Source organism: Cydia fagiglandana, chromosome 12, assembly GCF_963556715.1.
Source record: "Cydia fagiglandana chromosome 12, ilCydFagi1.1, whole genome shotgun sequence".
NCBI lineage: Eukaryota > Metazoa > Arthropoda > Insecta > Lepidoptera > Tortricidae > Cydia > Cydia fagiglandana.
In genome coordinates, this window is record NC_085943.1 from 2216329 (window position 1) to 2239975 (window position 23647).

The following is a 23647-nucleotide window of genomic DNA, read 5'->3' on the forward strand; positions in this document are numbered from 1 at the left end:
TAATAACCGCGTGACTGAAAAACCTCTGAGGGGCTACCGCGAAAACCGAAATTCGCAAATTGCGGGGATCTTTCTCTTTTACTCCAATGAAGGCGTAATTAGTGACAGAGAAAAATGCCCGCAATATGCGAAATTCGATTTTCGCGGTTATAGCCCTGTTTCCTGAACTCCTGTGAAATGTTGCTGAACAGCTGAGGACGCGGTTCGATCAGCGACTTATAAGTTTTAAATGTTCCGAACTTTGCTGTCACACTACTGTGCTTCTAAAAACAGTAAAATGATGGCCAAAATCAAAAATAAAAGTCAAACAACGTTCTGTCATTTCATATCCATAAAGTTTCAGTTTCTAAACGCACCAGAAATGACGTTAATGTAAACCGACTAAATTAAGAAGGAATGAAACTTTTAGAAAACTATATTCTTGTCTCTTCCTTTCTTAAGGCATAGTTAATACACTAGCGCCAGAATGACATATAAAAGTAGGTTTCGTATAACACTACCATATTGGGATCGCGTGACGCAAACTCGATTTGTTGTTACCACGAGGACATTGTTTTCATCGAAATCGAATAAAACAGATATAAATTATTACACTGCACAATTATCGCGCAATTGCTCATCCTCTGTACACGTGCCACCTAATTATCTGTTTGCAGTTGACTTGTGAACCTACGAGAGTGTTATTTTATTTGCAACAAATTATTGCTTGTTATTGTTGTATTTAAAGGAAGTGAGCGTTTCCTTTTGAGATAAACATGCATTTACGGACATTGGTGTTAATTTGCGTGCTTTCTTTGGCTTTAGGACAGGACAGGAAGGTATGGAAGTGTTTTATCTAATGTTTGTAAACACCCAGTTTTTTTATGTAAATTTTATTGAAAGGTAGCCTAAATCTTTATCTTATAAATGTACTTGGTCTAGTTCAAGTTCAAAGGCCCTTTGTTTAGTAATATACAAGTTAATTTATAGAATAAATTGCTTATTAATTTGCATTAGCTTAATAATTTATGGTTTTACTCATAGCATATGTTGTAAAACAAAAATGACCTACTTCTGGTTAAAATTGAATGTACTGGCGTAGTGTCTAGTTACAATCACGTAACAATAGTGACTATAGTGAGTCAATGTGAAATTTGAACATGGTTGAAAGATACATTTTCATCTACCTTTAGCATAGAAATCAGTTTTAATCTCTTCATCTTTAAAGTATGTATGTTGAACTTGTTAACTAAAACATAATTGAAAAAATATTTTGATATTTATTTAATATGACAACGTGAGGCAGGGTAGGATACATGAGTTGAACACTTTTTTCTTGGCTGACATAGGGAAGTGTTGACTTTTAAGTACTTCCTTGAGGGCTTGATGGGCACTGACTCAAAAACAACTCATTAAACTGAGAACCTGTCAGAGAGGAATCGAAAGGAGCATGCTTGGTGTTCGGCTAAACGACCGCAAACGAGCAGAGGAAATACGGTCGACGACAAAAGTGGAGGATATAGTAATGAAAATAAGACAGCTAAAATGGCGATGGACGGGACACATGACAAGAGATAGCAGGACAAAATGGACCAAAATTATAACGGAGTGGTTCCCACGGGATGGCAAAAGGAAACAAGGCGGCCAATTCAAAAGGTGGGGAGATGATATAAAAAAAATCGGAGGAGCAGAATGGCCCAAGAAAGCAGCGGACAAAACAGAATGGAGGAAGCTGGAAGAGGCCTATGTGTCACTTGACACACTGACCACTAAACCGGAAAACCGATGTGCTAATAGTTAATAAGATTTTAAGTATGTAAAATATGTTGTATTTATGTTTAGTATCAGCAATAAAGCAAATTCTTGCCTAAATACTAAACAATTAGTTTTTTGAATAAAAATTACTAAAATGTAATATTTGACGTTTTTTTAAGTACCTAAACTTGACATCCCCATCCGCGGATGTGGGCGTTTAAATATCCGCATCCCATCCGCAGATGTCAAAAAATCTGCATCCTCAATATCCCTGCTTTGTTTCTATTGTTTCTGGCAAAGTTTTTCTTAACAGCTGAATATTAGTCATAAGTACAAAAGGCAATGACAATCCATGCATTAATTATAATTAATCACAAATTCCACAGATAACACCAACACTAAACCCCGACTGCGAAGCATGCTCGTCAAACACAACCCTCGTGTACATAAAGGCCGAAGGCTCCCACAACACCATCCACCAGCTCTGGGATTTCACGCGGGGGACTCCGACCATCGTCTACGCCATCGCTGGTGTCAACTCGTCGCTGAAAGTTGAATGGGCGCATGACAAGCCCGTCAAGTTCAATATGTCTGAGGAGCCTAGTTATAGCTTCGCTATGGCTATTTCTGATGTGAGTTTTACTATTTTATGGATTTTGTCTAAGATGTTTGCTGTGTTACATGTAGGGGCTATTCATAAATTACGTCATTATTTCAAATTAGAGGGGGGGTCAAATTGGACATCGGATGATGGTAGCGTGAAGTAGGAGGAGACGGGATCATTCGAAGCATGATTTTTGGACGATTTTAGGAGGGGGGGGGTCAAAAATATATATGTAAATATCAAAACTCCCGTGAGACACAGACACACCGAGGAGTGTTATCAGGAGCTTGCGTTGTCGGCTTGTGTGTACGGTGACGGACCGGCGCAGACTGCCGGCCGCAGCCCTCAAGCCGGGAGCGTTTTTCAACTTAAAATACGTGAGTGACCCGTTTTTAATATATTTAATATGTCTATCTCACGGAAGTTATGATATTTGTAAATGAGAATAAAACAAAAGGGTGTGCAACCTAGATACGAAATATTGAACATAACTCTGATCTAAATTGAGAGCCGTGAAAGAGCCATATGATTACTACTACTGAAATCAGAATAAACTCTTTCGACATTCAGCTATGTGAAATAGGTAATTATTTATGTCTAAACTGCAAAACGTAATTCAAGACCAAAAAAAGTAAGAAATGTTGCCACTTTTTTACTAGCGCGTCTTGTATTTATGTAAAAATAAGTAAATAAAAGTACTTTTAAAAATTATAGGAGTAAAATTACGAATAAATAAATTATCTTAGCGTGATTATTTATCAAAACGAACTGACAATTATTTTACAAATGAATTTTTGCAGTGGCAACATTGTCTTACTTTTTTGTCTTGAATTACGTTTTGCATTATAGTTAATTTTATTGTTGTTATGTTGACAGACCTTATTTTCATAACTGATGACAATGGAAAATAATGTGAGTCACAGCTGAATGCGGCATTGACGCCCATTATTATTTACTTTGAAATGACTAATAAGTTTTGTTTTCAGTAATTATATAGCAAGTAGCAACCATAGGTGTTTATCTGTGGGTTAATAAGAATTAAACATAAATTGTAACACATTAAAAATATGTACCTAAGTATTCTTTTTAAGATTTTACATACCATTTATACTACAAAGTATTGTGTGCAGTGGACACGGAAGAAAGAATGAGCGCGCCAGATTTGCGCTAAGGCCAAGTAGGCCCGGGCCTAGGGCGGCAAATTGTGACAAAAAATTTGCCGATGATAACAAGAAATAACTCAAAGTGTAGTCAATATGATGGATGCTGAGAAAGGGGCGGCTACAGGGCCTGGCGCATGGCATAGGGCGGCAAAGACTGCAAATCCGCCACTGATTGTGTGATTTGTATGTATTGTAGCCCGGGCAATTTTCCGCAACTCGACGCGCTCTCACGTCAGAGTACCTAAGGGCCCCCCCACATCTAGCGTCTTTCGAGCGTCGGCGTCTACAACTCTATGGCCGCTGCTCGACGCAACGTCTGCAACAACAACTGCGCAGCGACGTCATTTTCCATAGCGCTGACCAGACGCCGACGCTCGAAAGACGCTAGATGTGGGGGGGCCCTACCTATTGACAATAAAATAAGTATAAACATCAAAATTATATGCAGTCAGCAGCAGAAGTTGCTAAGCGGGCGAGGTGTTCAATATTACCTTGACACGCTCTTATTCTCTTAACAATAAAGTCGCGTCAAGATCATCTTGAACACCTGGCCCGCTTAGCAACTTCTGCTGCTGATTGTACAAAGAGTGAAATAATTACTTCAGTCACAGAATAAATAATAGTACTAAGTACAGAAGACTCACTCTCTAACAAAACTCGTCTGTTACGATCAGCGCAGATATGGCCGCTTGGTGGCGACAGCGCCACGCGCGGATTATGGCAAACCCCAAAATTGGGGCCGAAAGGATGTACTTTTAGCTACCTTTAGCAAAGCGACGAAATCGCGGAGTGAGACACGCCTGCTTCAGTCTATTATTTCATTCATTAGGTGTTTATTTTAGTTTAGAGTGAAATGATTTATAATTCATAAGGCAGTTTCACTGAATCTCTCATATCCCACAGCCCATTGCCCGCATGCGTCATCGACGCATAGTTAAACCAATTAAATTACATTTGCAGGCAATCTCAGTGAAATGAAATACAATACAATCGCTTATTGGGTTTACAATTGGGTTAATCTAAACATGCTGGTGTGATGATTCATGGCTCAAATACAGACATGGGGTCGTTCGAATGTACAAACACGTAATGCTTGCTATAGAAAGGAGATCACTAACCTTTTTTAGCGTGTTTGAATGATATTTTCATTACAAACGTGGACTAATTAATTCCCATATTAATACCTAACCACAGATAAATAGAACAGAAGATTCACTCTCTGACAAAATGCGTCTGTTACGATTATTAGGACAGATATGACCGCTGGGTGGCGACAGCGCCACGAGCGGCCTATGGCTAGCCACCAAAATTGGTTGCTACGGCTGGTTTTAGTGCCACGCGGACCGTCCGTGCGGATCGCTCCGCGCCGCCAAATTGTATGAGAAAGCTGTCCGCGCGGACCCGTCAGCTTACGCTATAACGCTCCCTGAACTCAATACATATTGGTCCGATCGATTCGCACGGACGGTCCGCGTGACCAGGGACCGTATAACCGGTTTTATTAAATACCTGTATATAAACTGTCAAACGAATACCGGTTAAAATGTTATACCTATATTCGAATTAGAGGTATTGCTGTCATTCCGTTTTTGTCTTTATCGCTAAACTACACTAATTGACATAATGAAATACCGGTATTCATTAATACCTCAATAATAACAGGTATTCAGTATACCGGTAATGGTTATCGTATTTAATACCGGTATTCATTGCACTTGATCAAAGAGTAACCAAAAACTTTGCGACAAGAGGTTAAAGTTTTTGTTAAGTCCTCATGCTAATATTGATCGCTGTACAAGCGAAATATTTCATAATTTATGAGCGTAGCAAGTGGTTCGAAATTGCGACCGTTTCAAAGCACGAGGTTAATGAATGAATTAATGAAAAGAAATAACCCCAGAAAACATTTCCATATGAAATATGAGCGCCGCGCCGGCGCGCCGCCGCCGCCATCAAAATTTTCGCGCCGCCGCCGCCGCCAAAATTTTCGCGTCGCCGCTGCCGACACTGCGCTATCGCCGTGGCATCGGCGTGACCTTGTTAGATACTAGAGTCTGTCTAAGCTAACTTTGCACCGATTTGAACAGAACAAAGTGAGGGAGTGTTATTATAATATAAACGTCATATTTTCATAGAAATTTGACATTAACGATGTAAATATCATCGTTCATCGTTCACACGTTGTCGTTGCAAATGCTATGCAGATTAGTTTGATCGGGAATTTATTGCTTTTATATAAGGTGCTAACAAATTAACAAATTAGGTACCGATATTTTAAGAGATGGTACTTTATTATATAAAAACAATTAACTTTAAATAGAAATCAAGAAAACTTTTCATATCATATTTTTGTTTTATTTACCGAACAAAAAAATAAATTAGAATTATATTAAAAAAATTAATTAAAAATAATCATTACGTGCATTTAACCACATAAAGAAAAAATACATAGAGTGCTCATGCTCACTCCATACATCAGTTTTGGTACCAAAAATACTATTCTTTTCGTAGTCAACATCTAGTATCGAGTAACGGAATTATCAGTACTGCTACTTGACAATAGATGTTGCACCGACCGAAATGTCTAATGCTCAACAACTTTCAGCGAATATTAAACAAGGATTAACTGGAACTTATTTTCAACTCCTTCTGCTTTAATATTAGTTGTAAATAGTTGTTCAATACAATTTTCGTGAGTCGCGACATTTGAGACATCTAGTATCAAGTAGCGGTACTGATAATCCCGCTACTCGATGCTAAATATCAACTACGAAAATAATAGTCTTTTTGGTACCAAAACTGATGTACGGAGTGAGCACTCTATGCTTACTATATTTGTCTATGATTTAACTGACAAGATGTTTAACGCTTTCTGTTTTGTCAACAATTGTTTGTGTTAAATGTCATTATCATCAACGTGTCATTTCATTTATCAACGTGAAGTGGCCAGTTAAAAAGAGGACTCATTTAATTATCTCATTAACAGGGTGTTTTTACGTAGCAAATTTGTTTTCCAATTTTCTCAAAAAAACATAAAACCTAAATGTTTCATATTTAAATATATTCCAGGAGTCGAGTATTATCAGCTGTAAAAATATTGGTAGCTAATTTGTTAGCACCTTATATTAAGTTCGGATATATAAATTTTTTGGCTAATATACAGGGTGATTCAGGAGACGTGAGCAAGACTAACACTGCGCATTTCGTAAATTATAAGCAACTGTTTCCTATCAGTATTAGTGAGGTTAACGTTAATTTTCTAGTCGTGTTGAAAAAAAAAAGTTATTAATTTATTTACGACAAGGATGGTCACCCTAACATTAGAATACTAAACTACCGATATTCTGTGTCAAATTGAATGTCATCAGTGTCATCACTGTCATCACGGTCTGGTTACTTTTCAAAATTCGTATCTCACTCAGGTTTGACATTTTATTTTCTTCGTAAAAGAGGTTTTATGTTTATTAATTAGGTCTTGTAGGGTGACCATGATTGTAGAGAATTAAATTTGCCCTCACCAAAAAGTTGAAAAATAGGAAAAAGTGTGGTTGTTTCACCTAAATACGACGGTGATCGATCAATTATCAGTTACTGAGTGTGCAGGATTAGTCCTGCTCACGTCTCATGAATCACCCTGTATATTAGACTGCATGCTTTCTCTTGTCTATGCTTAAGCTAAACATGTGGCAGTAGTTAGCGATTCGGTGGCCAGGCAATGTCAATGAATAAGAAATAGGTGATATGGAGCCTAACCTACTACGTCTATTCCAGAACATATCCTCAACAATTGCATGTAAAGGTATGAGCACGATAGTTGAAGTCACGCACACAACAACAAAATCATGTAATGACAGTGAGATTTTGAAATTAATATTCTTTTTAGGGTTCCGTATTTCGTACCAATATCAAGTTGATATCAACTGTAAAAAAGTTTCTTGAAGGTTTTTTTTATAGGCTTTTAATATCGTACGTTTAAGTCGCATTCACTCATTGATTCATTCATACTATGTTTGCGATTAGTAGGTACTCTGTGCGAGCAGTGTGTGTAATCATTCACCTCTCCTGGCGATACGTACATAACCCTAAATAACTATTATATTTGACTATAGCTACCCGCACTGACTTCGCACGGATAACACAAAACCTTAACAAATTGTACACCTAAACTAAAGCTTCCTCAAAAATCTTTCTATTGATAGCTGAAATCCGCATGAAAATCAGTTGAGTAGGTTTTGAGTTCATCGTGAACATACATTCATATAGTTACAGACAGACGCGGCGGGGGACTTTGTTTTATAAGGTGTAGTGAATTAGTGATAGATTCAATTAACAGTAACCTCACAATATAAAGATGTTCATTGTGCTGCTTATCTACAGTTCATGGCATGAAAAACTTTTTTCCTACCATAATTCAATAAATAATCCTTGAAATTAAAAGGTTTGAATTATCTTCGCATAAACCAAGTTTTCAAGGCTACGCCGCCGATTCGCCGCCACCGCCAACCAATTTTGACCGGCGAACCGTCGCCGGCTAAATGCCTATCGGGCGGCGCGGCGCTAGACGTGCGCGCCGGTCGAAAATAATTGGGCAACGGCGCGCCACCTAAAATCCACGGCGGCGGCGTGGAATTTTTCAACTTTTCAATATTAAGACGTATAATGAAAAGTCATGCTTAACCCTTAAATCGACAAGGGAAAAAAAAATCTTAAAAACTGTGTTAGTATCATTTTTTTGGTGTTATTATCTTATTAGGTATGTGGTTGTTTATTGTAGAAAAATCATGAAAAAAATCTATTTATAATAGTTTCGAAAAAAACATAGGTATGACAAATATGTTGGATGTTGCCAGGTTCGGTGTAAATAAAAAGATACGCCGCATAATGAAAAGACGTCTAGTATTTTGGACGTTGCCGAATATACAGTACTTTATATGCATGAGGTTTTTTTTTGTCAATATCATGTTTTTTTTAAATTAATATAGAATAATTGCATTTTAATTATAAATACACTTACTGATAATGTCAACTTATAAACTAAAGTAAAACCTATTATTTTTATATTTTTCCAAAAAGTTTATAGCTCGTAGGTGGTAAAATTTTACCAGTCATTGGCGTCATTTTATTAACATTAAATCAAACTTAGCGGGGTATCGTAGGATGCAGCAACATCTGAACAATGGTATACAATAATGCATGTAATTTTATCAATATTAACCTCAGAAAGTCGTAAGAAATTTCTTAAATGAAATCGGGTCTGCCGGCCTAGCCGAGGTTACAATCGCTATCGCTTCGACAACGAAAACCATTATGTCTCTCTATCACACTTCCGTATTAGTGCGACAGTGACAGTTGCGTTTCGATCGCTACGGAGCGTAAGCGATCGGCATCTTGGCTACGCGGCCTGTCTCTTGATGTCTTGATGAACGCACAGGAAAAAAAATCCGTAATAATATTTTTTTATCTATTTGGTTCATTACGTTGTAATACGACAAATAATGACTTAGTATGGTGTTGGTGCGACATAAAATAGTAGAAATTCAATTATATAACCAGAAAAATTCCGTAAGTACGTAATTATTGCCATTTTTAAGTAAGTATTTTACGTCAATAATGTGAGAGTTACGTACGAGCCCTGATGCAAATGATTTCGTCTAGTTCCGCGCAACAATTTTGTTTATTTTAATAAATTTTACACATGAACATATAATGACCCAGTAATGGGAACCATAATAGCAATGTTTAATGTAGTTTATTTTGATCGTATAATAAAATTGCATGAGACTTTTATTGCTGAAAAAAAGGAGTTTTCAAAAACGTTGTCCAAATCATATTGTCCTCTCTTACAGCACTGCTGCATGCATGGGTTCGAAACAAAATGTTCAGTACATTGGCAGAGCCCTATTGCTTCCTCTGGTAATAGCCCTTTTCACATATGTTGTAATACTACCCGTCAAAAAAAAAATCATTATTTTTTTTCTTTCAGTACAAACGGTATTTCTTGTATTTGGATTTAGTTATTGCAGAGTATTACCATATAAAATTAAATTACATTAGTATAAGCATTAAATATTAGTAATTTTTAAACAAAAACATTATTTTTGAACAAACGCGTGAACCTCAAAAAGTGGGGTCACCTGACGAAAACATATGCATCGGGGCTCGTAGGAAGTGGCGCCCGCAATAATTTTCAACTATTTCTTATCGGACTATAACCTATTACATATTTTAACGCTGCATAATACTGTCTTATAAAAAAATATTCGGCGCGAATTTTAAACTACCGGCGGCGGCGGCGGCGCGCGGACTCCTTATGGCGGCGGCGCGCACGTCTAATCGGCGCTCATATCTTTGAGATTATAAACTACATACATAATAAAATACAATTAAATCAACAATAAAAAAACAATTAAAAGAATCAAATGAACGCTATTAAATATTTATCCATCAAAATCATCACCTAACAGCTAATTTCACCAGCAACATGAAAACGGGCATTCTAAGATCCGAATCTTAAGTATTTACAACTTTACAAGCGGGCCGGACAATGTCCTTGACGAGTAGCGAAGGAACGAATCGTGGTACTACTACAACCGGTATTGGGACTTACTTATTACCGGTAATAGCTTTAGGAGTAAACTATCAAATAGTGGTATTTGTTGTCAATTGGCTAAACCGATAACACTATTGAATACCGGTATTCGAATACCTCTATTCGGAGCTTAAGTGATATAAATACCCAAATTCAAATTACACCGGTTATACCTCAATTATAACCTGTAGTCAGAATACCGGTAACGGTCCCTGCGCGTGACACTAAAACCAGACCTGTTGCAAAGCGACGAAATCGCGGAGTGAGCCACGCGTGACTTAACTCGGTCGCTAACAGGTTGGGCAGACTTATCATGAGTGTAGTGAATGCTTACGATTCTGTAAGTCAATGGATGTTAGATGCTCAACTGTTCAAATAGGTATAATTTGTCTATGTTAGTGTAATAAGGTATTATTGTTGTTATAATTGTTGCTGTTACTCGTATAAGTATTGTTATTGCTGTTAGTCTAAGTTTCGTGACGCATCGGTTTAGTTAACTGTAATGTCACGTAAACATTTTTATTAATAAACTAAAACTCATGAACAAAACATGTCCTAACATGCCATTTTTTCACAGATATACGAATACAACGATCTAGAAGACAGGGGGCATCCTAACAGCAGCACCAAGTTCAGGCGTTACCCGCTAAAGGAGCTGAGCTGGGCGCGGCAAGACAGTGTGCTGACCGAGCAGGAGGCCACGCTCGTGATGCAGGCGGACCAGTACAGTCGGCATAGGAACGGGACTGTCGCTATTAAGGTACAGCCAGCTTGTGTGTAAGACATAGCTAAAACGAAATAAATGTATGGCTCCGCCATTATGAAATATTTCCAAAAACTTAATCGATAAAAAACCCATGTAATTATTGAACCTGCTCATAAAATTTCACGAGAATCGGTTGACATATGCGAGCTGTAGAGGGAGAGGAGAACATTTTGACATAGTATCAGATATATCGTAGCGGCCGAGGGGTTCAAAAATATTGGAGCACGCACTCTAAGACCTTGGCAATAGAGGCGTGTTCAGATATTTGTGAACGCCTTGGCCGCCCTGATATATCTGATGACTGTACAAAATTAATTTTGCCCACGTTCGCAAAAGGAGTACCTATGGGTGGAGCTGAAAAGATTATGGGTATTATACTTAGTCTGTATCTTTAGGTATTTAAATAAAAGTAAACAAAATCTACCCTCAAAAGGCTCCTTAAGACAGTTGAGGATAGATGAAAACATTACACGATCAAATAATGTAGGTTAAAGTCAGGTCGTTCAGAGACCGATCCAGGCGGTTTTATAATTGGTCGGTTAACCAATAAATGTTATATCTTCCCGAAAATGTACAAATTGTTTGTTTCCTTTTATTTAAATACCTAAAGATACAGAGTATGAACATAAGGCTCTGTTTACACATTGATCAGTTTTTATGCGAGGTCATACATTTGCTACTAAACGCAAATATCAAATGTATGAATTCGCACAAAACACCAACAGTCGCCTGCAAATATATCAAAACCTTTATCAGCAACTAACTGTTGAACCGAATAATCCTTGACATGGATATTCGCAATATTTATAGCAATCATTATTTATTACCTTCACTTATGTAATAATCATAATTCATAATAGTAAGATGATAAAAACGAATGCAGTGCATTTGTGATCTTGCTTATTCCATGATTACTAGAAAAGACAAGATTATACGCGTGTGGTACCCAGGGCCGTCTTAACCTGGGGCCCTTGGGCACATAAGAATTTGGGGCCCTTTTGGAAAGTAAAGAAAGCTAATTAAATTAACATTTTTCTACAATGATCTTCTATTTATTATGGGTAATCAAATATACTGTTACTGTCTGTCCTTCGGGGCCCCCTGAGGATGGGGGCCCTGGGCACGGGCCCCGTGTGCCCGCATGGTAAAGACGGTACTGGTAGTACCATCGCTTACACTGTTAACTGACAGTTCGTAAACCTTATTATGAAAGGCATAAGGTCCACCGATGGCCAGTTAAGAGTGCGGTTTGTACACAACTATGTTAACATACATAAATCAATAAATAAATATTATAGGACATTCTTACACAGATTGACTAAGTCCCACAGTAAGCTAAAGAAGGCTTGTATTGTGGGTACTCAGACAACGATATATATAATATATAAATATGTACTTAAATACATAGAAAACAACCATGACTACAATCGAAATATCTATCAAAACAAATATCTGTGTAATCACACAAATAAATGCCCTTACTGGGATTCGAACCCAGGACCATCGGCTTCACAGGCAGGGTCATTACCCACTAGGCCAGACTGGTCGTCAAACCATACATTCATACATACATACATTGAACTTTATTTAGGTGCCTATGTGTACTCGTAAAGGTTACTTAAGAATTATAAGTAGTAAAACTACACGACTGCCTTAGCAGTGTCAAACTGACGTATTCGCTAACGTCTGCGCAATTTTATTTGTATACATCTCGCTCGCACTAATATGCGAGTACGAGCGTATGCATAGAAAGTAAGTTACGCACACGCTAGCGAATATGTCGGTGTCAATCTAGTGGAAGCCGTAATGATGTCATACTTCATAGGGAATTAAGCAAGCTTATTTTATTTCGTCGGGTGACAAACAAAAGTCACAAACTAACACCATTGAAATTATTGGACAATAAACCGTGTTACAAGTGTAATAAAGTGCATTATTACTAGTGATGTACCGACTATTGATTTGGCCGACTAGCCGACTAGCCGACTAATCGGCCCTCGAATGGCCGATTAGTCGGCCGACTAGTCGGCCAGTCGGCCAGATCATTAGTTTTGTATAATTTCAGGTGAAAAACAATACCCATAATTTGGACCCGGGTATGTCCTTAAACTACGTCCAAACCAGCGGTGGTAGGTCCCGCAAGGGGCCGCCTGGTTTGCTACCACCCTCCCGCCGGAGTCAGGCGCCAAGCAGCCTTGCTGCGTTTCGTCTATGTGCGGGAGTACCAGTGCCTTTGGGGGATGATTGGCTGTCAGTTGTGTTGCATAATGCCGGTTTTTGGATTCTTGAGTGACGTCGGGCCGAGCGGCTCACGCTGGAGGGTAGCGGGATCCGAGGCACGGTCTTGCCGGTGGCCGACCGCAGGAAGTTGGGGGCCCAATTGTACGACAGCCACGTACGAGAGGCTGCCCCGCCACCTAGCGAAAAATCCTGGAATAGCTCCACCGTGCCAGATGGCGACTGGACGGGAGGACCCGGTGGGTTATTTCAGGGGGGCTCGGGCGTCCCCGCAGTCTCCAAGTGAGCTCCTCATTGTCCGGATTAGCTCAAGTGATCCAATTGGTAAACACAACACCTCGACAGGCATTTTTTTCACCCATCCCACACTCCACAAACATGAAGTCGAAAAGGAAAAAGAATAGGGTTAAACACCGGCTGCACTTCCTCCCATTGAAAGTGCACCTCACCAACATCAGGGGGTTGCACTCAAATATCGATCCGGTCCACCACCATCTTGAAACCGAAAAACCGCACCTATTCTTTTTGACGGAGACGCAAATCAAAACCCCAGCGGACGCGTCGTACCTCAACTACCCAGGCTACTCACTGGAACATAAGTTCAGAGCACGTGCTGGGGTCTGTGTGTACGTCCGCGATGACATTTGCTGCAAGCGTCTCCGTTGCTTTGAGGCTGCCGGGTTTTCCATTTTGTGGATTATGGTTGACTCGGGCTCAGAGAAAACTCTGTATGCCTGTGTCTACCGATCGCACAGCGGAAACCAGGAGACAACTAGGCTCTTTGACCACCTTACTGAGATGGCAGATAAAGCCCAACAGCGGTACCCTGCGGCTCAACTCGTATTCCTTGGGGACTTTAACGCCCACCACGAGGAGTGGCTGTTCCCGTTCAAGAATACCTGCCACGCTGGGAGGGAAGCGCGCAAATTTGCTGTATCCCTAAACCTTACCCAGCTGGTAAATGTTGCGACGCGGATACCGGATGTTACTGACCATACACCCAATTGCCTTGACCTTCTGCTGACAACTGATCCAGACAGGCACTCGGTTTCGGTCTCAGCTCCGCTAGGATCGTCCGATCACTGTCTAGTGAAATCCGTGTCGATCCACTCTCCTCCTGATCTCTGCCCTAGGGGCACGAGGAGAGTATGGCGATACGAGTCAGCGGACTGGGATGAGATGCGGCATTTCTTTGCGTCTTTCCCCTGGCAGCAGGTCTGTTTTTCTTCGGGTGACCCCTCTTGTTCTGCTGAGGCTGTTGCTGATGTGATTCGGCAGGGAATGGAATATTTCATTCCGTTCTCCGACCTATCGCTCGATCACAAGACCCGAGCATGGTACAATTCGGACTGTGCTAGAGCCGAGGCCCTTAAGCAGTCTGCATACCAGGCTTGGGTATTAGCCCGCGATACCAAAGCTGGAGCACAGAGGGTTCGCGCGAGGAAAAAAGCCTTTAACTCAGCTGCCAAGTCCTGCAAACGGGTGCTTCAAAAGGCTCGATTCGACCACGTCAGTCGAATAGGGGCCAAACTCGCCTCCTACCCTCCTGGTAGCAAGCGGTTCTGGTCCCTGTCGAAAGCGGTCGAATCCAACTTCTGCCGACCCACATTGCCACCTCTGCAGAAACCTGATGGGACACTGGCCCACTCCGCGACAGAGAAAGCTAACTTGTTTGCTTCTCTGTTTGCGAGCAATTCACGTCTAGATGCAGGCTCAAAACTTCCACCTACGCTACCTCCATGCAGTTCCTCTATGCAGAGAATTGCTATACATCAAAAAGAGGTACGCCGAGCTCTGCAGAATCTTGACGTGAATAAGGCCAATGGACCAGACGGTATACCTGCACGTGTACTAAAGCAGTGTGCGCCTGAGTTGTCTCCTGTACTGACACGCCTGTACCGCCTCTCTCTCCAAACAAGAACGGTGCCGAAATCCTGGAAGCTTGCAAACGTGCAGCCAGTACCCAAGAAGGGTAGTCGTGCTGATCCCTGCAATTACCGACCAATCGCCATTACCTCCATGCTCTGTAAAGTCATGGAAAGGGTACTTAACGGCAAGCTGCTGGCATACCTCGAAGCAAATGATCTGCTCAGTGACCGTCAGTATGGCTTTCGCCGAGGTCGGTCTACTGGGGATCTTTTAGCGTATGTCACGCACTGCTGCGGCGAGGCCATCGAGAGGAACGGTGAAGCGCTTGCTGTTTCACTGGACATCTCGAAGGCCTTTGACAGGGTTTGGCACGCAAGTCTCCTTAGCAAGCTTCCTGCATACGGCATCCCTGCTGACTTTTGTAGCTGGCTATCTGATTTCTTGAGTGAACGGTCGATCAGAGTAGTTATTGATGGCTGCTCTTCGGACCTCATGGCCATTGACGCTGGTGTTCCTCAGGGGTCTGTTCTCTCCGCAACCCTTTTCCTGCTCCACATTAACGACATGCTGCAACCCAGCATTGTAGGTTATGCAGATGACAGTACGGTTGTTGAAAGATATTTGGCTAGTGCAGGGGACAGCAGGGAGGATATACGTTCACAGAGAGAGGCCATGGTTGAGCGAATGAACTTGACCCTTAGTCTCGTTTCCCAGTGGGGTGATGACAATCTGGTCACGTTCAATGCCTCCAAAACGCAGACGTGTCTATTTTCCGCAAAACGGAGTCCATTCGACCTGACTCCTTCTTTCCGGGGTGCATCTGTACCTATTGCCGACAGTCTGGAACTCCTCGGCATGGAGCTGAGTTCAGTCCTCAGCTTCGGCAGCTTCATTGAGTCTAAAGCTCAAACTGCGGCCAGAAAGCTGGGCGTCCTAAATAAGGTGAAGCGATACTTCACATCTGGACAGCTTCTAACACTTTACAAAGCTCAAGTCCGGTCGTGTATGGAGTATTGCAGCCACCTGTGGGATGGCTCAGCTAAATACCAACTCGCCGCTTTGGACTCAGTGGAGCGCAGAGCCAGGAGGATGATTGGCGACAAGAAGCTAACGGCTAAGCTTCAGTCTTTGGCCCATCGGCGGAAAGTCGCCAGCCTGTCGGTATTCTACAGGCTGCACTTCGGGGAGTGTGCCCAAGAGCTACACGAGCTTATACCACCGTCCCCATTCTACCATCGGACTTTTAGACGCACGGCCGGTTTCCATCCTTACATGGTAGATATTCCACCAATTCGCACGAAGCGCTTTGCTTCTACTTTCCTTATGCGAACTGCCAAGGAATGGAATTCCCTGCCGGCGTCTATATTTCCGTGTTCTTATAACCCGGCAACCTTCAAATCAAGAGTGAACAGGCACCTTCTGGGCGAGCTCGCTCCATCGTAGGCCACGTCTACGCCTCGGCTAGTCTGTGGCCATGAGTAAGCCCATTCATAATAAAAAAAAAAAAAATAATAGTTTTGCTCCTTTGGTAGCGCTATTCATCATATTAGCTTGGCTAAAAGGTGTTCTCTACTGGTTCAAAGAACTATCATAAGAATCCTCGTTCAATTTCTGTCTTTCTTTTATTTTGCGAACCATGAGCAGATCGTCAGTAGAAATTGTAGGAGGTATTTCTAAGGCTCTATTTCCTGTACGTAGTCGCCAGTTAAGAACCTATCCCCTGTGGTCACCGTCTTTACGAGCAAGGTGCCCTACTGTTTATAAGTCTCGAAATTTTGCAATAACGTTAACAGTTCCCCATGGTGGAGACCATTAAAAAAAAAAACTGAAAAATAATAAAATCATTTAACTATAGAACTTGGCCATGAAATTACACAAGAATCAGTTGAGATCGACCTGTAGACGAAAACACCAGCCCACCCAACATACGATAACGATCATACGGTTAATTATATGAACAAAAGTTTTCGTCTGCACCCTGAATAGGTATTTTGGTAAAATAGACACAAAACATATGGCAAATATTGACTGTTGATTTCTTTTTTTTTTCCTTTTTCTTTCACTAATAAAGTGCTGACTAATCGGCCATTTTTGCCGACTAGTCGCCGACTAATCGCCGACTACAAATGTGGCCGGATAGTCGGCTTTCCCGACTAGTCGGCGACTAGTCGGTACATCCCTAATTATTACTTTAATTTTTTTATAGTACTTAGTTACTTTTGCTTGTCACCCGACGATTTGACATATCGATATATGATGAATGATTATATTAAACTGACCGGATTAGTTTTTTTTTGGGTTTGTAGTATTTCTGAAAGTTTTTTTTTGGGCCCTACTCTGTCTCAGGGTAATATTTGATCAAGGATTATGGAGTCAAAAGATGAAAAATGGAACTCTTCGGTGGCTAGTAGACCCCTAGAGTTCGTTTTGATCAGTCCAATTCACCGTTAAGTACATTCGACGTGTATTTAAATATTCAGAAACTAACATCAAGCATTCCATACCATATCATTTATTTTCATAATAGGACTTTACAATCGCTTTATGACGTCAAACTGTAGCATTAAGTTAAAAATTTAATAACATTTACACATTTTTTTTAAATTATTTATTTTGTCCACAGCTCGACCTTCTACCATTCCGTGACTACGCCACACAACTACCCCACCTCATCCACACAGCCAACTCAACGTTAATAGACGTCCAACTAGCCAACCTGACGCAGTCGCGCGACTTTAACGCGTCGCGATTCGCGCTGCGACTGATATTGGTCGCGTCGGACGCCAACGGTACATTGTCGCGGCGAGTGGAGAAGAGTTTGGACGACGAACACACGCCTGGGGTGTTCGAGGTGAGCTCTTGTGATACCAAATGGAGGTATAATATATTTATATTATTTATATATACATAAACAGTAAAAAGGCATCGCCCATTATGTGACCTCCCAAGCAGAACAAACGAACAAAGACAACATAACAACATTATTCGTTAAGTTCCAATCTTGTTAAGCGCCTAAGCGGGAAATCGTATATTTAGGTACCTTTATGTGCTTAGATTACCGCAACTATTTTAGTCATAATAGCCAACCTGACGCAGTCGCGCGACTTTAACGCGTCGCGATTCGCGCTGCGACTGATATTGGTCGCGTCGGACGCCAACGGTACATTGTCGCGGCGAGTGGAGAAGAGTTTGGACGACGAGCACACGCCTGGCGTGTTCAAGGTGAGCTCTTGTGATACCAAATGGGGGTATAATATATATATGTCGGCGGCCGATCGTAAGATCAGATCGTAATGTTCCTGTGTAATGTTTTGACGATAGTCACATTAAACCTAACCTAGATAGGTTCGTTAGGTTGCTTCAGATGCCCGAAGGGCAAACTGCCCAGAAATAGGAGCCCCGCTGCGGGGCTCCGTCGACTCAGGGAACGGGTCAAAGATTTTTACGTTTCACGATATGTGTTTGTGATATTAAATTTCTTGTTGTGTTTTTATTAAGCTGGTTTTACTGAAGTTAATTATGTCTTTGTCCGCAGATCATCGAAATCAAAACGCCCCGGTGTGTCACCACAGGCGCGGGCGGATACATGCAGTTCCGACCCGTCGCGTACACGCAGAAGGAACGCAGCGTCACCTCTTCTACCGTCGTACACGTGTCGGATTTCAACAGGTAACTATTAGTTCACAGTTCGAACATACATACAACCTCTGTGAAGGGGCCCACAGATTACCAGTTCGCCGGACGATATCAGCCTGTCAGTTGCTCGGAGCTGTCAAATTTTGCGTTAAACTGACTGGCGAACTGATAATCAGTGGGCCCCATGAGACCTTGTGACAGATCACTCGGTCGACAAAACGTCCCCGTGTGTTACAGTCAGCAGCAGAAGTTAGTACGCGGGCGAGGTGTTCAAAATGACCTTAACACGCTTTTATTCTCTTAACAATAACGTCGCGTCAAGATCATTTTGAACACCTCGCCCGCTTAGCAACTTCTGCTGCTGGCTGTACTACCGTCGTGGGGGACTACTTACAGTTCCGACCTGTCGCGAATATATTATATCGCTGTGCCAAGTTTTTTAATGTCAACTTTAGCCAGACTTTCTGCGAGACACCTCGTCTACCTTCATTCGTGTCTCAGATTTTGAAAGGTACAGTCACCTGCAATAATATGTTACACACCGAAGGCCGCAAAAGTATCTGACACGATCTTATTTGTAGATCCATAAGAGCGTGTCACATATTTTTGCGGCCTTCGAACAGTAACATATTATTGCAGGTGACTGTACGTCTCAGTAAGAGTCCCGAAAATAGATTTGACACAGATAGAGAAACCTTCGCTATAACTCATTAACCCCCCGAGCAATCATTGACATAATGGAACTTAAAAATTGTGCTCATATGTATGTATGTATGTCACTATATTGCACTTAAACGGGTTTACATAAAACGGACAAAAAAAGACAAAAATAAAAATGTAAAGGCGGGATTCCACCAGCGTGCGGCACAAGCATATTCAGTACGAAAATGCTTGAGCCGCACAGTGCTGGCCGCACTGGTGGAATCCCGTCTTTTATGTATTGAATGTCTTCTAACTACTCTAATTCTTGATCATCCTAGCGTTTTCCTGGCTTAGCGCCAGGGTCCGCTTTCCTGAGTAAGAAATAAAGATTGAATATTTTTTCAGTACCCACATAGTTCCGCCGACCACGTTGTCCCGGTTCTACCCTGACATCGACGAGATGCTGTTAGAAGACATGATCGTGTCGTTCGGCGAGCCACAGGACGGGTTCTACAGGCAACACAACTATACTGCTTGGTGAGTGTCTAATGTATACTATAGTCGTCCAATATACCACGTTGTCCCGGTTCTACCCTGACATCGACGAGATGCTGCTAGAAGACATGATCGTGTCATTCGGCGAGCCACAGGACCGGTTCTACAGACAACACAACTATACTGCTTGGTGAGTGTCTAATGTATACTATAGTCGCCCAATATACCACGTTGTCCCGGTTCTAATTTTCGATTTAAACACAGAATAAATAATAATACTAGGTACAGAAGGTACACTCTCTAACAAAACGCGTTTACGACAGTTATGACCGCAAGCACGAGCAGGTGTTCGTTCCGTAGCGGTGCGCGGCAACCGCTACTGCTAGCACAGAATAAATAATAGTACTAGGTACAGAAGACTCACTCCCTAACAAAACGCGTCTGTTATGATCAGCACAGATATGGCCGCTAGGTGGCGACAGCGCCACGCGCGGCTTATGGCGACGAAATCGCGGAGTGAGCCACGCCTGCTGCTAGACACCAGAATTGGTGTGGCCGCATGCACCTGTAACTTCGCGACGAAATCGCGGAGTGAGCCCCGCCTGTCATAAGTCTAAAGTATTTAATCGTCCTCAGGTCCACAACATTCGGTTATGGCGCACCACCCGTGGAAACCTTCTCTCTCTTCGTCATCCTAGTGATCACCGTCGGGTTGTCCGTGCCGGTACTACTGGCGCTCTCAGGCGTGGCGTACGTGGTGTCGCGGCGCTGCCGGCACGGGAACGAACCCACTAGGCTGCGAGAGGAGTGACTAGCGGGCTTCAGGCTGCTAAGCCAGGACGATGTCGAGGACTCGTAAATAATTAGTGAAATATAGACGGCCAAGCAAATCTTGTCAGTAAAAAAAGGCGCGAAATTCAAATTTTGTATGGGACGATATCCCTTCGCGCCTACATTTTTCAAATTTGCCGCCTTTTTCTACTGACAAGATCTGCTTGACCAAGTATAATAGCGGAAAAACAGCGATTCAAAAGTGCAAAAGTTGCGTTAGTGGCGCGGTCGCCATGAGAGGTTGCGTTTGTTTTAGTTGTTTTTAAAACTTGTTTTATTTTGATGGTTAACACGCGTACGCGCCTGATGTTAAGCGGATACCGCAGCCTATGAACGCTTGTTTGTATATTTATATGCGGCTTTATTGTCAAGGCGTCTGAGTGCATATTTTGAAAAAAATTTTGTTGGTGACTTCACTATATAATACTGTTGTGTTAAGGTAAAGTAAAGTTATATTAAAATATCGAAGATACTTATATTATGGCTGATCTCTCTTATTGGTTAATTTAATGGTAACATTTGGGAATTGTTTTCTTAGTACCCAGAATCAAAGCCGGATTATGTGTTTTTCCCTATTATAGGTAATACTAACTAAATTGTTGCAATAAATAAATACAAATAGTTAATTTAAATAAAAATTTCGAATATCCTAAAAACATTCATAAATGTATGCCTATTGAAGTACTTGTCATAGATAATCAATCTTAAATGCTAGAAATGTATATAAAAGAATAGAAATGTATATTTACTGTAAAAAAATATTTAGTCGAGTAAAGTGATGTTCCTGATTTATTTTTGTAAAATATTATATCATATAATGAATATACTCAAAGATACATATGTCTCAAGCTGTAATAACACTAATACAAATGTTTGAACATGGAGAGACCTTATGTATTACATGTGTACATGACTCAGCACCAGCAGAGGGCCTACCGCGAATACCGAAGCTCGCAAATAGCGGGTATCTTTCTCTGTCACTCTTTGTTACGCCTTAATTGAAATAAAAGAAAAAGATGCCCGCAATTTTCGAACGAAATTGTTAAACATTATTTCAAGCTTATATATTTTGAAATGTATTTTCCTTGCCTCCTTTTCAGCTTGGGCAAAAATGCTTTCGTATGTCTGTCCGACCGTCCACGAGTCACTGACAGTGTTAAAACTAACATACAATACAGCCGGGCAAAAAAGAGTAGAAATTAAAAAGTGACAACACTGTAGTGTCGTCCCTTTCAAATCAATATATACAAGAGAACGAGACGACACTACAGTGTTGCCACTTTTTAATTTCTACTCTTTTTTGCCAGGCTGTATACGCTAACGTCTACGTAATTTACTTTCTAATATGCGAGTACGAATGAGAATAATGAGACGCATAGAAAGTAAGTTACGAATATGCGAGTACGAGCAAGATGCATAGAAAGTAAGTTACGTTCTCAAACTGGTGGTAGCCACACAGGTAGCATTTCTCGGAAGATTCTCGAAAAACCTCTTGGCCAATAATTGCTTGAACTATAACTATTAAGTTATAGGTGTCCAGACGGGCCTGATCAAATCGGTCGATTTGATCGCGCCGATCTCCATTTAATCGCCAATTTTAGATTTATGATGATATTAGAGCCCTCTAAATTGAAAAAATGGCCCAGAACGAAAATACTGGCGTCAGAAATTGGTTTTCATGCGTCCGCATCTCATTCTATCGGTAATATCGGTCATTATCGGCGAGCCAAATTGGTGTTTGCGGACGCACGTCCTGATTCGATCGGGCAATTTAATCAGATTGGCGAAAAATTTACTAGTCTGGATACCGCTTTAGAAATTATAAGATTAGTGTGAGTGAATATAAAAAGTGCCTGCATTTTGTCAAAATGTGTATTAAAGAGTAGACTAAGTCCCAAAATGTATATTTGATACTTAGTTTTGTACATAGTTTTTCTTTAAAATATTCCATAATCTTTTTTTATTGGCAGACTAAGGGCCCCCCCACATCTGGCGTCTTTCGAGCGTCGGCGTCTGTCGGCGTCGGTCCAGCGCTATGGAAAATGACGTCGCTGCGCAGTTGCGTCGACGCTGCGTCGACGTTGCGTCGACGTCGGCTATAGAATTGTAGACGCCGACGCTCGAAAGACGCCAGATGGGGGGGGGGGGGGCCTAAATCGATCATTATATAAATATCAGCATGTACTAATTCATAATCTCAAAAAAACTGTTATAGTCCGTTTTTTTTAGCATTAGAAAGAACTTCGCAGAAGTTCGCTTGTGGTTCTAAATCTGGCACTTTTAGCGGTAACAATTTGGAACAATTTAAATTGTAGTGCCCTTACAGGGTTCATAGCTTGTTCACCATTCTAATGTAAGACCTAATTGTACCTATGAAAGCAATAAATTACTGAAGAATTACTGAAGTAAATTATATGTATTGACCATGCTACATTAAATAATTCAATTTATATTAACAATTAACGAGCCTGATAAAAACTGCACGCTTGCTTCTGTGGAGTTCTTTCTAATGCTAAAAAAAACGAACTATAGAAAATGAAGTTTTATATTTTTATATATGTAATAAGTAACATTAGATGGAAAGTAATAGAATATTAGAATATATTAAAGACCATTGAAATTGAATGCTATTAAACTGTAGGTATAGCTAATAATACTTCCATAAGATATATCTGTCTATAGTATGTCCGAAAATACTTTCAGTCCTAATTCTAATAAAATGTGATGTATTAGTATTTTTAGTTTAATTAGAAATCAAAAAAACTTATTTTACTAATTGGTCTCGACGTTAGAAAAGGTTGGAAACCTCTGGACAAGTTGGATATTGTGCAAAAAAACTAACGATTGTATAATCATAAGTGATTTTTTTGAAAACACTACCTAACATTTTATTTCTGACAAATTTTACGTTTAATTGTTCCTCTACACCAGTGGTTCTTAACCTTTTCAGGCCGGTCACCCCTATGACTAACTAGGGAACCTGATTTTACCCCTCCTCCCAATGGTAATAAAAAATAAAACGTGTACGTTTGTTGTATTGTTATATTAGGTTAGCTTATTACCCCTGTAAAATACCAGTT

The 23647-nt window shown here is 40.9% G+C and overlaps 1 protein-coding gene across 1 annotated transcript; it reads left to right on the forward strand.

The window, feature by feature from the left end:
• The first annotated feature begins 531 nt into the window (after nt 1-531).
• LOC134669366 (glycosylated lysosomal membrane protein B-like) lies at nt 532-21373 on the forward strand. Its single transcript, XM_063526883.1, has 7 exons — nt 532-818; nt 2121-2366; nt 10668-10850; nt 17587-17814; nt 18499-18632; nt 19647-19778; nt 20373-21373. Exons 1-7 carry the CDS (start codon nt 756-758, stop codon nt 20545-20547), a joined length of 1161 nt encoding a protein of 386 aa, XP_063382953.1. The 5' UTR covers nt 532-755; the 3' UTR covers nt 20548-21373.
• The last annotated feature ends 2274 nt before the right edge of the window (nt 21374-23647 follow it).

What these genes read in the sequence shown, in the direction of transcription:
- LOC134669366 (XM_063526883.1), top strand. Translation starts at nt 756, where the DNA reads ATGCATTTACGGACATTGGTGTTAATTTGCGTGCTTTCTTTGGCTTTA. An exon ending in TCGCTATGGCTATTTCTGAT is followed by an intron (nt 2,367 to 10,667) that starts GTGAGTTTTACT and finishes ATTTTTTCACAG; the next exon opens with ATATACGAATACAACGATCT. An exon ending in ACACGCCTGGGGTGTTCGAG is followed by an intron (nt 17,815 to 18,498) that starts GTGAGCTCTTGT and finishes CTTTGTCCGCAG; the next exon opens with ATCATCGAAATCAAAACGCC.